This window comes from Quercus robur, chromosome 7, assembly GCF_932294415.1.
Source record: "Quercus robur chromosome 7, dhQueRobu3.1, whole genome shotgun sequence".
In the NCBI taxonomy this organism is placed as follows: Eukaryota; Viridiplantae; Streptophyta; class Magnoliopsida; order Fagales; family Fagaceae; genus Quercus; species Quercus robur.
This window is the reverse complement of record NC_065540.1, coordinates 1,107,213-1,128,577: the sequence shown is the minus strand read 5'-3', so window position 1 is coordinate 1,128,577 and position 21,365 is coordinate 1,107,213. Positions and strand designations below refer to the sequence as shown.

Here is a 21,365-nt window from a genome sequence, read left to right as displayed (position 1 = left end):
TTAACTATTTTTCTACTGATTTAAGAAGATCTCGGCCAGATTCGACATCTCAGCCCCTGCCACAAACCTTACTCCAGTCAACACCCACCTGACACCCAATGAGACTCAACGCGAAGCTCCTTCACTATCGATTGCGAGTTTTGATCTTCCCCATCCAAAATGATCAAGTCAAGTACAGGTTGGGCACAAACCCGACTTGGATCAACTAGTGGACACCCCTAGTTAAGGAGAAATTATAAGATCCACATAGTGAACAAGTGATGTGGTCCACTATTCCACTAAAAAACTTCCACCTGTTTAAAATTGTTAGTTAGAAATAATTTTTAAACAGAAATTAATTACTGACTCAACAATTTTAAACAAGTGGAAGTTTTTTAGTGGAATGGTGGACAAATGACGTGGTCCACCAAAGGATTCTATAATTTCTCCTAGTTAAGTTAGAAACTAACAATAATATCCGAGAACTCTAAAAGTGTGAAAGACAAGAAATTATGCATGTAACTTGGAATGGAGGAAGCATGGTGCTTATATAGTGGTCTAGGGCTGACCACGTTCCCAAAAATTTAGGCACTTCCCTTGTAGGGGGTGTAATGGAAGGAGTGGAGTTAATGGCACCAAGATCTTTAGGTTCAACTTCCCATACTTAGTGGATATGAATCTATAGGAAGATCTTTTGGCATAGTGTGCAATAATTCTCATATGTGGGTAAGTATAGAATGAAGTTCCTGTATCACTTTAAGGAGTTAAGTGTCCTCATTTGACCGTCCGTATGGGTGTCAAATGAATGAATTTGGTTGGACGACTCACATCGATGAATTGAACTTGCGAAGGTTTAGCTAGCTACTTAGTCAAACATATCAGATGAGTAGCGCATGTTGGACAAGTCTACTTATCGGACGATTCTAGCATAAATATTCCCTATCAAAATTCTTGAAAGGACAAGGCAAGATTGGAGGTTGGAGCATACGAGTTCTACTTGTATTTAATTAATATTAATGTATTATTTTTTATAGGGTACATAGTTCTCAGAACCGGACTGGACTGGGAGGTCGAACCGTGAAAACTAGAAATCGGGATGAAAATCGGTTTTTTAAGCATAAAGAACTGGGCATATGTGGCAATTTCGTGAACCCCTAAAACCAGGGTTGGACTGCACGAACTAGTGGCAAGAACCGTGCGGTCCAACCCCTTAGCAATTTTTTTTTCTTTTTTTTTTTTTATAAAAACAACTTAACACAATTTTATTCTACTTAATTAAATTATCCATCTCTTACAAGGAATAAAAAATATTATAATTAAAATCCTTCAAAGATGTTCAACTTTACTTCAAAAATTAATCATAAATTTTAATGTTGTCATGGTTATTATTTTATTTTATTAACTTTCTTATTTAATTATTAAATATATGCTTGAAAATTATTAAATTTCCCTCACATATGTAGATATATTAGTCAATTTTACTAGTTTTATAAATTTAATATCTATATTTAGGCTTTAATTAATTATGACGTCATCACTGTTCGACATCAGTTCGACCTCAAAAACCTTGAACCTCTCCCTTTTACGGTTCAATAAACGGTCCGAGTCTGAAAACCTTGATGGGGTATAGAAATGTATTATTAGCAATACAATTACCACCGTGCACTCTTGATGCGGTGGTCACTATACAAGTATAAGTGCTTATGGGGTGTGGGGGGTAAAGGTCGGGGTTCAAGTCTTCAAGAGGAAGTTCCACACACATATACGCTTAGATTAGGTTACAGTAAAATTTTTATCTTGTATTAAAAAAAAAAAAAATCAGTACAATTATTGGGCTAAAACCTTAAAAATTCATTAAAAAAGTGGAACCTCAAAGTTAATTAAGTTATTAACGATTTATATACATAATAGTCAGATAGTATAAAATGGCCAATGAAGCGCTAGATTGGCAGTTCAGAGCATATAAATTATACATTTTATTTGATAGATCAGTTAGCATATTATAAAAATTAAGTATGCATTGTTCTCCATTATTAATTTGGATAGAATCTATTCCATCGAATATTTATTGCTTTACTGCGTCGGATTTATTAGCCATTGAATAAAGTCATGCTGAATTGATCCTTCAAAAAACAATAAAATAAAATTCAGTGTTTTTCTTTTAATACAAGATAGAAATTCTACTCTAGAATAATCTAACTGTATATGTGTGTAAAACTCATTCTTGGAGACTTGAACTCCGGCCCTTGCCGCCCCACACTCCACAAGTATATGACTAACACACCAAAGGTGTGCAATGGTCATAAAATTCAGTGTTAATAGTTAATACTTGTGTCCTCATATGGAGGAGGGTATGCAATTGGCCTTCATATTTGAGCTTTACCAAAATGCCACCATTATGGGGGAATGTTTGTTCATGTTTTAGACTCTGTGATTTCAAAAATTGTAAGAGTTAACCAAAACTCTAAATGAGTGAGATAAGTAAACATAGTGGAATCCGCAGATCAAACTATTCCACCTCGAATCCTATTATCATCAATCATCAATGAATTAGAATGCTTTTTTGACAGCGTGACTTGTGGAGCCTATTATTCAATTATGGAGTCTAGCCTCCAGGAAAATTCCAAAGAACTTGTAGAAGGAATCAGTTCTACCTCTTTTCTTTGCAAATGGTACACTGCTTGGACAACAAAATATGAGAAGAACATTAAAAGTTGAACCATATACCTGGACAATGCTAACCTCTAATTTTGGAAAAGAATCTCCTTTATTTTAACTGGGTTCATTTTACGGTTTATAATAAATATTACAAATCTTAAGACATAAAAACTGTTACGTCACTCTAATCTTATGGGGGTGACGACAAAGATCGTAATAGGACTCCATGTCCGTGATCTGTAAAAAAAGTCATTTAAAATGAAAACAAAAAGGTAACGAAGTAAAAAGGCTACAGTTGTTATAACATTGCTGTATGCATTAAGCTAGGGCTGGGGATAATTGGAGTAATAGAATTCGGGAATAACATTGAAATTTTGACCATACAAGTCATGAAAGTAGACCGAAAGAAACAACTCATTTCCTTCCTTCACGTCCAATCTAAGAACATATTTTTTTTACCTTACCTTTAGGTAAAGAACAAAAAATTCATAGACTTAAAATCACCGGTAGAGAGAGGAAATTCCCTCTCCCAAAGAGAACAAGCCTTTGTAAAAGAAAGTTATTTGGGATAAGTGCACCTTTCATAGTTTATTGTGACTGATCAATTTGATTAGGCCTGTGTGATGTAATAGTTCCTCACTTCAAACTAAGGCCTCATTTGGGAGGAAGGAATAGAATTGAATGGAAATGAATGAAAAAAAAAATTTAAAATATTCTTCCCTTCCCTTGAGAGTTTTAATGGAGGAAATTGAAAACTCATTCTTTTATTTAGGAGTTTAAGTGAGAGAGAATAGAATAGGTAAGAGGGAACACTCATTTCTCTCTATTCCTTTATAAACTCCCAAGCGAAGGCTCCACTTGGGAGTTCATAAGGGAAAGGAATAGAATGGAATGAAATAATAATAAGGGAATGGAAAGGAATGAAGTGGAATGAAATGTATTTAAATAAGGGAAAGGAGTGGAAAAGAATGGAATGAAATGGAATTAAGTAACCTTGATTGGATGTTTTAAAATAAAAGAATGAAAATGAATGAAATGTAAGTAATATTGTTTGGGAGCAACATGGAGGGAATGGAACGAAATTATTTTATGACAATATTACTATTAGACCCCTATTTTAAAATAAAGAGTTGAATATACAAGGGTATTTTGGGAGTTTTAGTAAAAAATCATTAAATCTAATTTCATTCCTTTCAATTCCTCCCAATTTCGAGGGAAATGAAAATTTGAGATTTTAAGGGAATAGATAGTAATAAGTGTTCCCTCCTACCTATTTCATTCTCTCATACTTAAACTCCCAAACAAGGGAATGGACTTTTCATTCTCTCTATTAAAACTCCGAAACAAGGGAAGGAAAGAATATTCTAAAATGATTCTTTTCATTCATTTCCATTCTATTCCATTCCCTCTTCCCAAGCGAAACCTAAATTTTCATTCCCCCTGAAATTGAGAGGAATGGGAGGGAATGAAATTATATTTAATGATTTTTTTACTAAAACTCCCAAAATACCCCTATTTATTCAACAATTTATATTAAAATAGGAGTCTAATAATAATATTGTCATAAAATAATTTCATTTCATTTCCTCCATGTTGCTCCCAAACAAGATTACTTATATTTCATTCATTTTCATTCATTTACATTCTTTTATTTTAAAACATCCAATTAAGGTTACTTAATTCCATTTCATTCAATTCTTTTCCCTTACTTAAATACATTCCATTCCTTTCAATTTCCTTATAATCATTCTATTTTATTCCCTTATGAACTCCCAAATGGAGCCTAAGGCCTCGTTTAGGAAGAGAGAATAAAATGGAATAAAAAGAATAATTTTAGAATATTCTTTCCTTCCCTTCCCTTGTTTGAGAGTTTAAGTAAGAGAGAATGAAATGGGTAGAAGGAAATACTCATTCCTCTCTATTCCCTTAAAATCTCAAATTTTCATTCCCCCCAAAATTAGGAGAAATGGGAGGGAATGGAATTAGATTTAATGAATTTTTTACTAAAACTCTCAAAATACCCCTATATATTCAACCCTTTTATTTTAAAATAGAGGTCTAATAATAATATTATTATAAAATGATTCCATTTCATTCCCTCCATGTTACTCCTAAACAAGATTACTTACATTTCATTCATTTCCATTCCTTTATTTTAAAACATCCAATTAAGGTTACTTAATTCCATTTCATTCCATTCATTTCCTTTACTTAATACATTCTATTCCTTTTCATTCTCTTATGAACTCTCAAACGAAGCCAAAAGAAATTTGATATTTATTTATAAAAAAACAGACAGTCAGTCAGTTTGTCTACCATATAAGATAGTCATGAGAAAATGTGTGGTAAATGTTGTGGTTCTAGAATAACGGGTTTGTATTTGGGCTGAATAGTGTACCTTATCCATGAATGATTGAAGGATAGAACAATTCTGTATAAGCTAACAGTTGGCCAAGTTACAAGATATGTTGCAGCCCTCATCTCATACACGCGGCTTCATGATTGCAGTCATAGGCATAGCAAACCCACTCAAAGAGTTGCCCGCGGTGGTGGTTCTATCAATATATAATATATCATGTATGTAAAGCATTAACTTTACAGGAAATTTCATTCAAATTAATTTACATGGTTTTTGGGATTTTCCCATTTGACTAGTTCTTTTACTTCTTTCTCGATTTCCATCGTTTCTCTTATCAAACAACCAATGCAGAAGCTCAGGCCAGTCAAACATAGAACTATTTGGCTCTTAAGCTTCTCCTCAATTGCCTTAGCATAAATCTTGTCAGCTTCTTCATTCAAGTGTCGAAGAAAAGAACTCATAATGTTTTCAACCTCTTCTTCATCTGTACCAAAGAGCCGGAACGCATTTACATTTGGTGAATTTCCCAACTCAATGTCTTGAGACATGACTTTCTTTTGCAACTCTTTCTCCAATGCTGCAAGGGACTTGATTGAAGTCGCCTTTTCAAGGTGTTTCAATGAAGAGCCAACTCTTTCCTTGAATAGCTCTAGATCATCATTCATGCGTTCTTGGAGCTCATTCAAATCAAGTGCAAATCTTTTTGATACTTGTGAGAGGAACTCTATTTTATAAGTCACGAAACTTGTAAGGTCCAACATCTTTGACAAAGATTCTAGGAGCTTACCATAGCAAGGACCATGAAAAGGCAAGAACCAGAAATCAGGCTCCAAACCTGCTTCTGAAATGAACTTTTCCAAATCATTGAAATGAGTTTTCAGTTTGTTCTGCTTTTCTCTCAATGCCTGCAAAGTGGAAGCTGGCATGTTCTTCTGGTTAGAACAAAGAACTATGCTGTTGATCCAATCTTGAAGTGCCCCCAAGGTCCTTGAAAGTTCAGTTTTGGCCAGAGTTGCTGCTCTTGCAGGATTCAAAAGAATCTCTACTATGAGGAAACAAATTAATCCAACGCATGCCTCTGAAATTCTAGCAATTGCAAACTCACTTGGACTGGTATAATTTGTCCTACCCAAGATTGATAATGCCCCTATAACTGCTGAAATTCCACCAGCTTGGCCATACATTCTGCTATGCATTAGAAAATTGGTGAAAATAATCCAAGGTAGCATTGCTAAGAACCTTAAATCCTCAAATCTTTGGAAAATATAGCAACATAGGATTCCATAGACTGATCCCATTGCTGTGCCTTGTGCTCGAGCATTTGCAACTGTAAACGTGGCTTGTCGTCCTGTTACAAAACTGATAGCAATCGTGAGTCCCGACCAATATCCATTTTCCTTGTTGTACATCAAACCGAATAGCACAGCAAGACCTAGAGAAAGTGAACACTTAAAAGCAAAAACCAAACTCTGGCTTGTAGGAAATATGTCAAGAGTGCTCCAGGTCCTATTGAAGCTACCCATTGCTTGATTTTGTGAATCAATATATTCTTCAGTGTCAATATTCTGAGTGTATTCCAAAGCACACTCAGGGACTTGAGCAATTGGTAAGTCATCCAAGAGCAATTCTAGAGAATACAAGAAGAAGAATGTTGACAAATTTTCTTGGGTTATGGATATGTTTCGGAACTTCCAAAGGTACATGTCTAAAAATTGTTCCTTTGTCTCTAAAAGAGTTATTGTTGCATCAATGGGCATAGAGCACTTAGCTCGCTCAAATTTTTGGCCTATTTGTACTTTCAAACTTCCCAAAACTTCTCTGAGCTCTTCATCCATCATGCTGCCAATACAAGAAGCTGTGCTACAATTTAAGGCCATTTCCATCCCTCTTATTGGTAATTCCATGTGTTGCAATTTTTCTCCAAGGTTAATGTAACGGGTTTTTAACAATTTCGTCTGAGGTCTTTCCCACTGCATGACGTCCTGCTCACAAAGAATTTAATGACTTCAGTTAATTTGATAGCAAGGGGAGAGAGAATTTGAGTCCTGGATGTTTTCATTCAAAAAATAAAAAAGTGCTAATTGAATTATAAGGCTCTTGACAATGACTTCAGCTTATTGGATTAGCTAAAAGCTCAGCTGAGCAATAGTATATATGTGAATGTTAGCTTACCATATTTTTTTTGATACTTTGAAGAAGCTTGGCTCCTGCTTTGGAAAGGGACATAGCTTTGGAAATCAGGTCACGTGCAGTTGTGTTTTCTTGGGCAGAAATGGCATCGATGAAGTAATCTAATCTCTCAAAAGCATTTTCAGCATATAATTGGCATGTTTTTCGTAACTGCAAAACATAAGAGTCATTAGTTATGATCAGTGAAGTATATGGTGGAACGCAAAAAGTGAGACAGAGAATTTGCATCCGTATTTCATTTTCACAATCCACATATGAACTCACAAAATGTCACATAACTTGCCCTATTGCCCATGGCCATGGATATACTTCTCTCTAGGCAGTCCCGTAGCATAGTAGCTTGTGGAAGTCATATGACCTTATAATAATGGAGGAAGAATAAAAAGATATGTATATATATATATATATGAGAGCCAACTTGGGCGCTTCTCTGCATGGTGGGTTGGATTTTAGATCTTCCCAATCCCAGCAAGCATAATGCATATTCATGATTCATGATTAGTGTTACCGACTGCATATAAAGAACCTGTGAACTGGCACAAGCCCTCACTTTATCATATGCTTCATGCTCTACTTTTTTTTTTTTTTTAGATGCGCTAAAATATGTCTAGATAGTGTACAATATGCCTTCTTGAATTTTTTTTTTTTTTTTTTCTTGTTCTCTTACTTTGTTCTTTTAAGTTTTAACTAAGCTTGTTGGGAAAAAAAATAAAATAACTAAGCTTGTTTGGGAGAAGAGAAAGGAACACACATTGAAGCATTCACATGCTTCATGCTCTCCCTTATAATTTCAAGATGCACTAAAAATATTTATATCTTAATGTATAATGCCCTTCTAAGTTCTAAGATTCGGTTTTCTCATGCTCTTATCTTGTTCTTTTAGCTTAATTCGTTTGGAAGTTTAGTTGGAATGAATTAAATGAATAGGAGAGAATGCTCATTGAATTTCATTCTCTTAATTTCCTTGTAAACATTCCGAAATACTCTTCCTTTATACATGCAATTTCAATTTTATTCATATTCTAAAAAAAAACTAAAAAAAGGCTTTTTTTAAGAGGAAAAAAAAAAAGATAAGCAAAAAGTGAAGGGCATAATTGTAAAGTTTTTTTTTTCTCCCATTTTTCATTCCTTGTTTTATAAACTCTAAAAATAATAGAAAAACTTACCATATTTTTTTTTTCATTTCATTCCATTATTATATAATCTATCCATTTTATTCTATTCTCTTTTTAAAACTTGGAAGCATAATACTGAGCAAGATCTGCCTTTAAGGAGACCAAAAATCTTCATAAATAAAAAAAAAAAAAAAAAAAATCACTTATGCCAGCATGCAGCCAGAGAATGAATAATGCACAATCAACAATGCATGAGAACCCAATGGTCATGGCCAACTTGAATGGTTATTAAACTGATGCTTCAAGACAAATCTAAAAAGATATTTGTTTGTTCTATTTGGGTAAATGCAATAAATAAAAATTGTTCAATAAGAGGAAAAAGCGCTTTTTTTTTTTTTTTTTTTTTGGTACTCTAACTTTGGTGCCAAATTAGCCACTTATGTAGCTAGGACCCGCTTAATTTGCTCTGGTAGGTTTAACTGTCAATTTCAAGTCCAAATCAGGTTTTTTTTTTTTTTTTTTTTTTTAAATACCAGAAAATACACACACACAAAAAAAAAAAAAAAAAAAAAAAGCCAGTAAGTCAAAGGATATTCCAATGATCTTTCATCTAGTAGTTCTCTAATTAGAGTATTGACGTGCATGGTATTTGAAAAGGTCGCCCTAATTGAGAAAGTATCAAATCTACATGGGCTCCGCTTAATGTTTTAATTAGGGGTGTACTTTTAGCCTATCAACCGAATGAAACTGACCCAACTGAACATGACATTTTGGTTTAATTTTTTGTGAATTGAGTCAGTCGGGTTGACAAAAAACACTCTTAACTCAACCTGATATGCGCACAAATATATATATATATATATATATATATATATATATTAAAGTTTATTTTATTACACTTATTTCAATAGTTTATTTTGATTTATATTGATATTTTGAAAATTAGTTTTAATTAATTTAGAAATTTGGAATGCAGTTTAGGCAAACTATATGAATTATAATAATTTAATGAAAAACAATTGGTTTAAATAGTTGATGAATTTTTTTTATAAGAGATGAAACATTTAAGTCCAATCCAACTTAACCCAACTGGTTAAGTTGGTTAAGTCTGATTCAACCTGATGATGTACCCCCAAATTACAACTAATTTTCCTATCAAAAAAAAAAATTTTACAACTAATTTACATAAAGAAGTAAACCCATCAAAACTCAACTCCAACTCTTCTACAAAGTAGAAAATAATTAATTCCCCTTTTCTTGACCATCGGACCGATTGAAAGGGATGACTTGACAAACTAGTTAGTTTCATGGAGTTCGGGTAAAAACTTTACTGGACCAAAATAGGATATTATTCCTATGACTATCCTATTTTTCATTCAAGTTCAATTTCATTAGGTCTAATTGGGGAACACCTTAAGTCGATTCTAATTAACTTAATTGGTAAAGTTTTTTAGGGTTGAATAAGAGATCTGGGGTTCAATCCCCACCTACATCAAAAACTAATATAAAGAGCTATCATTATGGGTGAACATCATATATTGAAATTTTCTCAAAATAATAATAATAAAATAAACTAGGGAAGACCTTGAGTCTCAATAGTTACTTTTCATGTGCTCATTAAAGTGCAAGAGTGTAAAATAAAGCAAATTAATTACCTCATAGAAGGCCAAGTGCGGGTAGGGTAACAACATAGCCAGGAGAGAAGCCAAAACTCCAAGGGCAGTGCTTGATGCCACATGAATTGGGTGTGTGATAGCTCTAGCTTTTGCACCATTAATGGCAGCACCCACATACACTATCACAATCTGTCCAAATGCAATCCTTTTACACATCAAGTGTGTTGACTCAGGCAAAGCAACCAAAAATGCATTGGTTGCCACTGCCATAGCTGCTAGCTCGCTGGTGAACCTGGCTGGCGCAATCACCCACAGGCATAGCATGGATGGAAGCAAAGCCTGAATGGTAGCAAACAAGGCATGCCAACAACCTCTTAGAGCATCACCTAGTGTCGCATCAGACACAATTAGGATTGTTGTCACGTAAGAAAAAGCTGGATATCTTAGAAAGTGCTTGACAGAGGCTGGGCTATACAGAGTGGTGCAGCCAACTATGGTGCATGCTAGTATGGTCCGTAACGCAGAGCCTAAGCGCACACGCCACACAGCTCGTGTTCGGTCTGTTCTTGGCTCTGTGGATGACATTTCAAGTGTCGCAGGGCTTTGTATGCAAGCTTAATTGCTCCAAGAGCTGCAAAGGCAGAAGGGGTTTTCACTTTTGCTTTTGCACACACGTTGATCTCAAATGTATTTGTTTTAGGTACCTCAAAAGATTAGAGTTCTACAGAAAATGAACCTGATGCCTTGCTCTTTTTGTGTATAGATGGAAGCCCATGTTAAACATAGCTTAATCTAAGGGTGATTACTGGCTCTATATGCATAATCGTTCCTATCAAAGAAAACATTTTTCTGTATAAGAGCATTGAGAGAGGATGTTTTTCCCGTTTCTTTATAGGTGTCCGACACAAGCTTATAATTGAGAGAGAGAGAGAGAGAATCATAGCGCGAAGTGACAGAAGAGTTTCAATTGAACTCTAGATTTTGTCGGACCACAAACCTTTCTTTCCAACCGTTTATTTTAAATTTAATTGTTTTAAACTTTAATGTTTTATTTATATTCATAAAAGAATGGTGGAAATTAAACGTACACTTTAAAATATTTGTTCTATTCTAATACAGTATGATCGATAAAGCAATAAAATACACTAAGCATGAGCATATCATGATGTTGGCCCTTCATTTAATTATTTGTTAAATTACAGCTTCAACTATTTTTATTTGAATTTTATCGTTGACCTTTTCTGTTGCTTGCCATTTAGTTTTTGTACCTTGTAAGGGAGTTTTAAAATTTTAAATTGCTCGTTCCAGTTGTCTTTCAATAAAATCCAACATTTCAGGAACTGCTTATTTATATCTCAAGAAAATAATTTTAAAAATGGTAGTAAGTAATTTCAGAAAACTAAAGGAATGAGCTTAAAAGATCATTTTGAACCCTGAGCGTCAGATGAACTATCAACGTTTATAAATTGATAAAATTACTCTCTTTTTTTCACTCTAATTTATCACCCCAATTACAATATCCCCTAAAACGAAAAATTGTAATTTGTCCATGTTAAAAATCCATACGTTTTATGTGACTACAGGAACCTTAGTTTTACCAATAAATAAGAATATGCCATCGATACATAACGTGTTATGTTTCGTGTCACGTTCAATGCATTAAAATATTAAACGCAAGCCAAACCCTTCTACCAAAAAATTGCCACGCATAATGCGCCAATGTTCTTGTAAGTTGGCAGGAGAATACAGGAAGAATCATTTCAAGAATAAGTTCCACCTCTTTTTCATTTTAATTTGTGGAGAACAGGCAACCGAAGAAAATTAGTGAACAAGATCCTCTGCAAGATGCTTACCATATGTACTAGGCAACTATTCTCACATTGACGGGTCTCATAGCCGTGTATCCTTATTCCTTCAATGTGAAGAGCAAGAGAATAGTACCAACTAGCAAGTGTTTGTCCTCTTTAATCGATTGAGATGCATGACAAGTGTGTTTTGTAGGCCGAGAAGTGTTACTAACATAAAATTTTCATAATACTTTAGTAACAAATCTTATGTAGTAAGTTTTTATTAGTTATAATTTAAACTTACTACTATTTTTTTTTCCCCTCAGTAACAGTTAGTAATAATTTATCACTTAAAATTTGTTATGAAAATATTTTCAATGTATATATAGCATTTCTCTTTCATACCAAAAAAGAACACATTCTCAAATAATAGATGGTGTTTCAAAAAGTTTGTACACATATGGTATTAACCCAAAAAAAAACGCCCAACACCAAGTGTTAAAAACTTAAAATAGAGATGTACTCAGCCGACCAAAAGAAATAAGTGGTTCCTATAAAAATAAAATAAAAAAGAAATAAGTGGTATCCTCAATGTGATCCACTGATTCGTAATTTATATCTCAAATGAAAATATTTTATTAAATAGAATTAATTAATAATATTATTATTTAGAATAAATATTATAAAAGTTTTCAGTCTTCTAATTCAATTAACATTTCTTAGAGTTTTCAGCATAAATTTACACCTTTCAAATTCTCCTCCCCAACTATTAAATTATTAAAAAAATTATAAATTTTGAAATGAAAATAATATCATTTCATTCCATATTGTTTCAAAATTTCAGATACTTGAAGCATATAAAATTTATGGGTTCCAACTTCCAAGTACATGCATCTCATGATAACATTTTAAGAAGAACTTTAATATAATATATAGAATCACCAATTCATTCTTGTGAGTTTTGACCCAATTATACCACATTAATTCGTCAACCTTTATACTTATCTTTTTTTTTTTTTTTTTTTGATTGGATACTTATCTTTTTATATACAACTACCACCCACACATATGTACATAAGGATAATCGATATGCGCTTACAAATAATTTTGTCTTTTTTTTTTGCTCCCTAATCTATAAACAAATATAATCATGAAAAATCAAAGAATGACAAGCACTGGAATACCTTTATCTTCAGCTAAATGACAATCTCTCTACTTCACAAAATTATAGCATTGACAGGACAGAAAATGCACTTCCTTTTTGGACTAAACACCAAATCAAATCTGCCAGTTATGCTCTGAAAATAGGACGTCATTTTGATCCAATGGAACAACTAGCTCTGGAATCAATTACTGGGTACCCCCACACTCAGAGTCTTCAATTAACGTATATAAAACTGTATCAAGCTGATTTGTAAAAACCATCCATGGTGGATGGAACTCACTGTGCCCTAGCCCCTAGGGAATGGGATTCGCTTGGTGTAGTGGATTAGGGTTAAACATATCTGATTGTTTTGGAGGTTTGCAACATAGTTCCTAGCCATTCATTTTTTTTTTAACGTCAATTACCAAACCACGATACAAGCAAGAATGCCAATCCCAAACAAGAGGCTTATATTAGTTAATGGCCTGATAATTCAAAGAGTTGGGCTTATAACAAGTATTTTTAAACTTTAAAACTATAAACAAAATATATGAGATTATTGATAATAAAAAAAAAATATATATATATATATATATATATATTAAATTGACACAAAATTTGAAATACTTGTTAAAAACATATAAATCATATAACTATAGATTTTTGAAATATTAATTTAATAAAAATGTTGTAAGCATTAAAGAAGAAATACATCATGTGTAATTTGATCCGCATAATTTCTTTTCTTTTTTTTCTTTATTTCTTTCTTTCTTTAACTTTGATCAATTTTCAAGTCAATCTCCTAATATTAAACTTTTTCCAATATTTTAACTTTTATTTTTGTCAATTCAAATTCAATCCTTTCGTCTACTTCCACTAGGTGTTTTCCGTTAACAATCCAAAAAATGAGATAATTTTGCTTTTATTTTTTTCTTGAATTTTGTACATTAAAATAATCCATAAAACTATTTTTTTTTCCTCATAATTGAAAAAAAAAAAAAAAAAAAAAAAAAAAAAAAAAAAAAAAAAAAAAAACCTAAGCTCTTTTTGGTTCGGAATTTTGTTTTACGATTAACAACTTTTTGGATTTCGTATTTTTTTTAAGAAAAAACCCTAAACCTATTCCTAAAAAGATCAAATTCCATACACAAAATTTTACATCGGGATTCAAAATTTCTATAACCATATTCATCCAAACAAAAAGACCAATATAAAGATTCAACAAAAAAATTTCTATATATATATATATATATATATCACCAATAAAAAATTTTGAAATTTGATACCTAATTTAAAAATGATAAAGTTTTCCTCTAAATTTAGTTGAAAGGAATCTTCTCTAATTTATTAAATGAGAGATTTTATTTTTTTTTATTTATTTGAAGTAGAATTCTACTCAGGAATAATCTAATTTTATGTGTGTGAAATTCTCTCTTAAAGACTTGAATCCTGACCGCTGCCTTCTCACACTCCACAAACATTTATACTTAGAATGATCATCACGCTTAGAGTGTGCAATGGTAAATGAGAGTTAAGACCATTGATTTGTATTTTAATTTCCCCTCCTATCTAATTTAGAGGAAAACCCTGCCACTTAAGAATGTGAATAAAAATATTTGTATTTTCTTTTTCTCTTTTTACTGAATAAAAATATATGTAACATGATTAGCAGGCCAGCCGGCAGCCGACTAATAATAATAATAATGTGAATTGCCATCATGATTCAGATAATCTGTCCTAACTCCTATGGATGTCAAGTAGAAACTCTATCATCTGATTTAAAATAATCTAGTTTAACATGAATTATTAGGTGGCCAAAAATCAATAAACTGATCATGTTTTATTAAATTCTGTTATCTTTCATCCCACTACAATGATAGGAGAACACTGCACCATCCTTAACGCATTATCACATAGCGACATATAGAACACGACATTAACTTGTTATAAAGAACTAAATCATAATAGTAATAATTTTCTCATGGAATTCACTAGGAACTGACAAGAGGGGTTTGCTACACCTTGGGTGCATGTCTTCTAAAGAAGAAATCAGAATGCATGTAGATTTGCAGGAGATGTCTTGTTGGGTATAGAATCCACTCATGTTTCTTGCACCAAAGCAAGCTAAGTTAGCTTTGCATACTTGGAAATTTTGATTGGCCAGAATAAGGCCAAGTTTAATATAAATAAAATTTAAACCTATGTATATTGATCATGAGTCAGATCCAATCAAAAACTCTTATCAATTACACCTCCAAGATTGGATAAGAAGGAAAAAATGTGAGCAACTAAAAAAATATAGCGAGTCCCTGTGCAAGTGACATGTAGTCTGCCATATTAGATAGGATAGTTGTGAAAATGGATATGGAATTGGTTGTAGTCCTAAAATAACTCGATAAGAAGATACTATTTTTATGCAAATGGCCATGTAAAACATTCTTCTCAAACTACATTGCCGTACACTAGTACTGGTAATGGAATTTTATGGTAATTTTTTGAACAAGAACCTAATTCTTTATGGGATACAACAGAGTCTTGGCAAATACCAGCCTCAAGAACACACTCGATTTATTGATTTGGACCCCTTTTATCTTTTTCTTCCATCTCCACGTGTCTTTGGGTAAGCGTGTGAGAGTTTGGGTGTAATTACTAGGTTGGAACTCTTTGCTGTAAGTAGCATGTTCAGTGTGATTCAGTCGGTCTTGGGGGGAGGGGGGGTTTCAAACCAAACCACAACAGTCGATTTTTAAAAATCATGCACTGAGATTAACCGATCAATCTGGAACCCCGCTCCAAATCGGCCTTGATCAGTTCAATCAGTTTGATTAATGGCAGCTTTAGGATTTTTTTTTAGAATAGCCATTAAGAAAGAGATATCATACCAAATCTAATAAAAAGAGAATTTGAATGTATGGGTCTCATATGGTTTTGTTTTTAGGTATTGGAAACACATTTTAAAAACCCTAACTTAACAATTTCCAGTGGATTTTTAAGAGTGTATGTGTGCGCAAAGGGTGGTAGGCTCACCTTGTTGAAAAGTACCCTCTCAAGTCTTCCAACTTATTATCTTTCCTATTTACTGTTCCTAAAGCTATGGCTATTAGATTCGAACGTATTCATAGGAATTTTTTGTGGGGTTTCTCAGAAGAGTGTTTCAAATACCCCTTAGTGGCTTGGGAGAAAGTGTGATTCCCACTTGAGCAGGGTGGTTTAGGAATTCGGAAACTTGTGCCTTTTAATCAAGTTTTGTTAGGGAAATGGCTTTGGAGATATGGCCATGAACCTACTCATCTTTGGCGGAGGGTTATTGCAATGAAATATGGGGAAGGAAAAGGAGGGTGGAGCACTAGAGTTTGTAGGAGGGCTCATGGGTGTGGATTATGGCGAAGCATTAGTGAAGGGTAGGAGAGTTTTTCTAAGCATTTCACTTTTGTGGTGAGAGATGGTTCTCATATTCTTTTTTGGCATGATAAGTGGATCGGGGATAACTCTTCAAAAACTCTCTATCCTCAATTATTTTTGTGTTCAACCAATAAGGAAGTTTCTATTTATGATGTATTGAGTCCTCAAGTGGGTGGAAATGACAAAGTGTAGAACTTAAGATTTCATAAGGAATTCAATGACTGGGAGTTAGTAGCTTCTTACTCCTTTCTTCACTTGATCCAATCTCGAGTTCCTAGGGGTGGTGGAGGTGATAGTCTTTGTTGGAGCTTTAATGGAAGTGGGAAGTTTTTTTTTTTTTTTGATAGGTAAGAAACAATTATATTCAAAAAACTGCTAAGTGCAAAAATACACTAGCATATCAAACATACAAGAAAAGAAAGAAAAGTACAAACAAAAAGAAAAAAAAAAACACTAAGAACAAAGAAAAAGAGAGCTAAGGAAGAGCGGAAGAGAATCACTAGATGTGAGTCCCCAAGCCCTAGCCCAATCAAAAAGGGAACCAGAAAAGAGAGCGAGGATTTGGTCATCGGATCTATCCAAATCCTCAAATGTCCGCCGGTTGCGTTCCCTCCAAATACACCACATCAGACACAATAAAACTAAATTCCAAATGTGAGATGAACGCTTCCCCAACCAATTCCACCAGCTAAAAAGAAGATCTGACACTGAACCAGAGGGGACCCATGAAATCCCAAAGATTCTATAGACAAAGCACCACAGCCGATAAGCCTTTCCACAATGTAACAACAAGTGATCCACTGTCTCCCCACAGCACCGACACATAATACACCAATCAACGAAGTCATAGCCCTTAAGCCTCAGATTATCTCCTGTGAGAATCCTATCCCATGCTGCTGTCCAAACAAAGAAAGATACACACCAGGGTGCCTTAACCTTCCAAATGCCTTTCCAAGGAAAGACAATGGGAGAAGAACCATGTAACTTGTGATAAAAAGAGCGGATAGTAAAATCTCCTTTCTTTGACAACTTCCATCTCATACGATCACCCTCAGTTACAAGGGATTGATTGGAAGCCAAGAGTCAGAAGAACTCATCCATCACATTTGCCTCCCAATCATTAGGACCACAAATGAAGCGAACATCCCAAGTTCTCCAATTCCCCTCTCCTTGGCACAACAAAGAAGATTCTACGAAAGCTTCCTTGTTTGCAGCAAAAGTGTACAAGATCGGAAAAGCCAACTGGAGAGGAAGGTCTCCACACCATCTGTTTGTTCAAAATTTCACTTTAACCCCCACCCCAACCTTAAGGTGGACATTTTTGTGAAACATTTCCCATCCCATCCAAATACTTCTCCACAGACCACACCTATGAGCACCCCTTCCCAACTTAGAGGTCCATCCCCCCCATTCTTCCCCAAAGCCTATTCTCCTCTATCTCAAAGCGCCAAAGCCACTTTCCAAGTAAGGCTTTATTGAACGTGGTTAACTTCCTAATACCCAAACCGCCATTAGCCATAGGCATGCATGTCTTATCCCAACCCAACAAATGTGTCTTAGTGTCACCCCACAAGAAGTCCCTTTGCAGCTTCTCAATTTTGTTCGCCACATGTGTAGGAATGGTGAAAAGAGATAAGAAGTAAGTAGGGAGGCTAGATAACGTGTTTTTAAGCAATGTTAGTCTACCACCTTTTGACAAATATAATTTATTCCAACCTGCTAACTTTCTTTCAATTTTTTCTAATATAGGGTTCCAAATAGAGGGGGCTTTATGGAACGCCCCCAACGGCATACCAAGATAAGTCATAGGCAGGGTCCCAACCCTACAACCCAATATCTCTGCCAAAGCATGCACATTATTTACCTCTCCTATAGGAACCATTTTGCTCTTAGCTACGTTCACCTTCAAATCGGTCACAGCCTAAAAACAAATTAGCAACAATCGAATATGTAGGATTTGCTCCACCGCTGCCTCACAGAACAAAATGGTATCATCCGCAAACAACAAATGCGAAACACATTCCCATCTGCCCCTCCTGCCATCTGCCTTAAAGCCACTAAGTAATCCTTGTCCCTCCATTCTCTTCACCATCCTACTAAACACCTCCATCATAATTAAAAATATCATGGGAGATAGTATCCCCTTGTCTCAAACCTCTAAAGCTGCCAAAGAAATTAGCTGGAGACCCGTTAACTAACACAGAAAACTGCACTGTCGAGATACAAGTTCGAATCCAGCTGCACCATTTCTCCCCAAAGCCCATTTTCTTCATCAACTTCAAAAGAGCCTCCCAATTCACATTGTCATATGTTTTCTCAATATCTAACTTACAGATCACCCCAAGAATCTTACTCTTCGTCCGGCTGTCCACACACTCATTGGCAATGAGAATTGAATCAAGGATTTGTCTACCTCCCACAAAATTATTCCGAGATTCAGATATCAATTGATCTAGCACCACTTTCAATCGATTAGCCAAAACCTTGGCCAAGATCTTATACAAGCTCCCCACTAAACTAATAGGTCTAAAATCTCGAATGTTAAAGGCATCATTCTTCTTAAGGATTAAAACTAAAAAGGTAGCATTTAGAGATTTCTCAAACTTACAGTGCTGATAGAACTCTTCAAAACTACTGGAACATCACTTTCTACCACTCTCCAATAGTGTTGGAAAAATGCCATAGAAAAGCCATCTAGACCTGGAGCTTTATCCCTTTCCATATTTCTAACCACTTGTATTATCTCATCCTTCTCAAACCTCCTCTCCATCCAGCCCCTCTCCGCCTCCTCAATTTGATCAAACTCTAGACCTTCCACAAAAGGTCTCCACTCTTCAGACTCTTGATACAGAGTTTTATAAAATTGAACTACCTGATCAGCCACTTCTGCTCCTTCCTCATAAATCACCCCATCCACTTCTAAGAAACTCATATGATTATGCCTTCTATGGGAGTTAGCCATCTTGTGGAAGAACTTAGTATTATGATCACCCTCCTTAATGCACAACATCCTCAATTTTTGTTTCCATGAGATCTCCTCTAGAGAAAGAAGATGCTCTATTTGCGATCTCACTTCGTTTCTCTCAAACATCTCTGTTTTAGTGAGTCCAAGAGCCCCATCCTTACCATCTAGCGTCACTAAAGCCCCCAATAATTCTTTCTTCTTGCAGTCAACATTACCGAATTCTTGGCGATTCCACTGAATAATGTCTTCTTTCAAAGCTTTCAATTTTTTGGCGAACACATAACTAGGTGTACCCAAGAAAGAATGACGATTCCACCATGAATCAACTTTATCAACAAAACCATCCATTTTCAACCACATATTCTCAAACCGGAAGGGACTTTTCCCCCTCGCCATACCCCCTGCCTCTAAAAGAATTGGGAAATAATCTGAAATAGGTCATGGTAGAATCCGTTGGATCACATCCGAAAAGTGTTGCTCCCAGTCATGTGACACCAGAGCTCTATCAATCCTAGACATGGATGGCTGGTTCATACCACTGGACCATGTATAACTCCCTCCCTCCAAAGACAAGTCTATCAAATTAAGGTCCTCGATAAATTCAGAAAACTTTTCCATAACCGAGGTAAGTCAAGATCCACCCCTCCGTTCACTAGGAAAGCGGACAACATTAAAATCCCCAAAACAACACCAGGGAACATTCCAGTATTGCTAAATACCAACCAACTCATCCCACATATAACCCCTCAAATTGTTGTCATTTGGGTCATACACCCCTGAACAAGCCCAAATAAAACCATCCTCCACCCCTTTCCATTGAACTGACACCAAGAACAAACCCACCAGAACCTCTAACTTTTCTAAAACCCTTTTATCCCACATAATCAAGACTCCCCCAGCCGTCTGATTAGCATCTAGAACTACCCAATCCACATACAGACAACTCCACAAACTGCAAACCATCTGTCTATCAATGCCGACAAGCTTTGTTTCTTGAAAGCAGATAACATCACACTTCCATTCCCGTAACAAATTTCTAACAACCAAACGTTTCTGGGAGTCATTTAATCCTCTAACATTCCAAGAAATCATTTTCAACTTCATTAATACTAACAATTCCCCACAACTACTTCTACTACACTACCAACACCCTATCACCCATCATAATTAACCAAGGAAATTAAATTCCTCAGCTCTCTTTTCCCTTTACCCTTTGAGGAGGCTACCTTTTGGTTAGCCTCTACTTTCTTCCGTCGTTCAATAACTACCTCCATCTCCCTTTCTAGCCTTTGACACTCGGTCTTTTTATCATAAGATTTGAAATGTTACTCCTTCTAGTTTCTCTAGGAAGGGTATATGGAAAGTAAAGGTTCCTAAAAGGGTGGCATTTTTTTATGTGGACAGCAGACCATGGCCAAATTCTCACTTTAGATACTCTTATGCTTCGTGGTCGCCCATTGCCAAATCGTTGTTGTATGTGCTGTTGTAACGAGGAATCTGTGGATCATCTTCTTATTTCCTGTTCGTTAGCTCATTCTATGAGGATGCATATGATTCAGCTGTTTGGGATTGATTGGGTCATGTCAGGTTCGGTTGTAGACTTACTTTGTTGTTGGCACCATTAGCTTGGGAAATATAATTCCGATATTTGGAATTTGGTACCATGTTGTTTGAAGTGGGCTATTTGGACTAAACGTAATCAGTGTTCTTTTGAGGATATTGAGAAATCAATGGCTCAATTGTTAGATTTGCGCCAATGGACTCTTTTCGATTGGTCTCAGTGTTAGGGTCTTTCGGATTGTTCTACTATTATTGATTTTCTTTTGTCTCTTAGAATAGGATGTTGATTCCTTTATTTCTTTTTGTCATTGTGGTTTTTTGTTCACTACCGTGAACTCTTTGTATCTTTTTTTCTCTTCTAGTCATAGTATTACTTTCTTACCTATCAAAAAAAAAAAAAAAAAAAAACTCTTACTAGTGTAAATTTGTATGGAAAATAACATTGACCTTTTTGGGGCTACAAAACTAACCTCAAGTTAGAATCATATATCCCTCAAGCAGTATTTTGTCTTTTTTCTTTTTCCCCTTGTTTTTTTCTTTAAGGAATAGTGTCGTTCAATTGTCTACTTCCATTTAAAGCTCATTCTGCA

At 34.8% G+C, this 21,365-nt stretch overlaps 1 protein-coding gene across 1 annotated transcript; it reads right to left on the bottom strand.

Annotated features, from left to right (window-relative positions):
• Positions 1 to 5,163: 5,163 nt before the first annotated feature.
• LOC126691625 (uncharacterized) lies at positions 5,164 to 10,779 on the bottom strand. The gene is made up of 3 exons (XM_050386669.1): positions 9,957 to 10,779; positions 7,169 to 7,336; positions 5,164 to 6,978 (listed from the first exon to the last, which is right to left on the bottom strand). Exons 1-3 carry the CDS (start codon positions 10,500 to 10,502, stop codon positions 5,254 to 5,256), a joined length of 2,439 nt encoding a protein of 812 aa, XP_050242626.1. The 5' UTR covers positions 10,503 to 10,779; the 3' UTR covers positions 5,164 to 5,253.
• Positions 10,780 to 21,365: the final 10,586 nt, after the last annotated feature.

Bases quoted from the DNA above. Each gene is read 5' to 3' on its own strand.
- LOC126691625 (XM_050386669.1), bottom strand. From the start codon at position 10,502: ATGTCATCCACAGAGCCAAGAACAGACCGAACACGAGCTGTGTGGCGT. The intron at 7,337-9,956 runs GTAATTAATTTG...TATGTTTTGCAG, and splicing joins CGCACTTGGCCTTCTATGAG to TTACGAAAAACATGCCAATT. The intron at 6,979-7,168 runs GTAAGCTAACAT...CTTTGTGAGCAG, and splicing joins AAAGTATCAAAAAAAATATG to GACGTCATGCAGTGGGAAAG.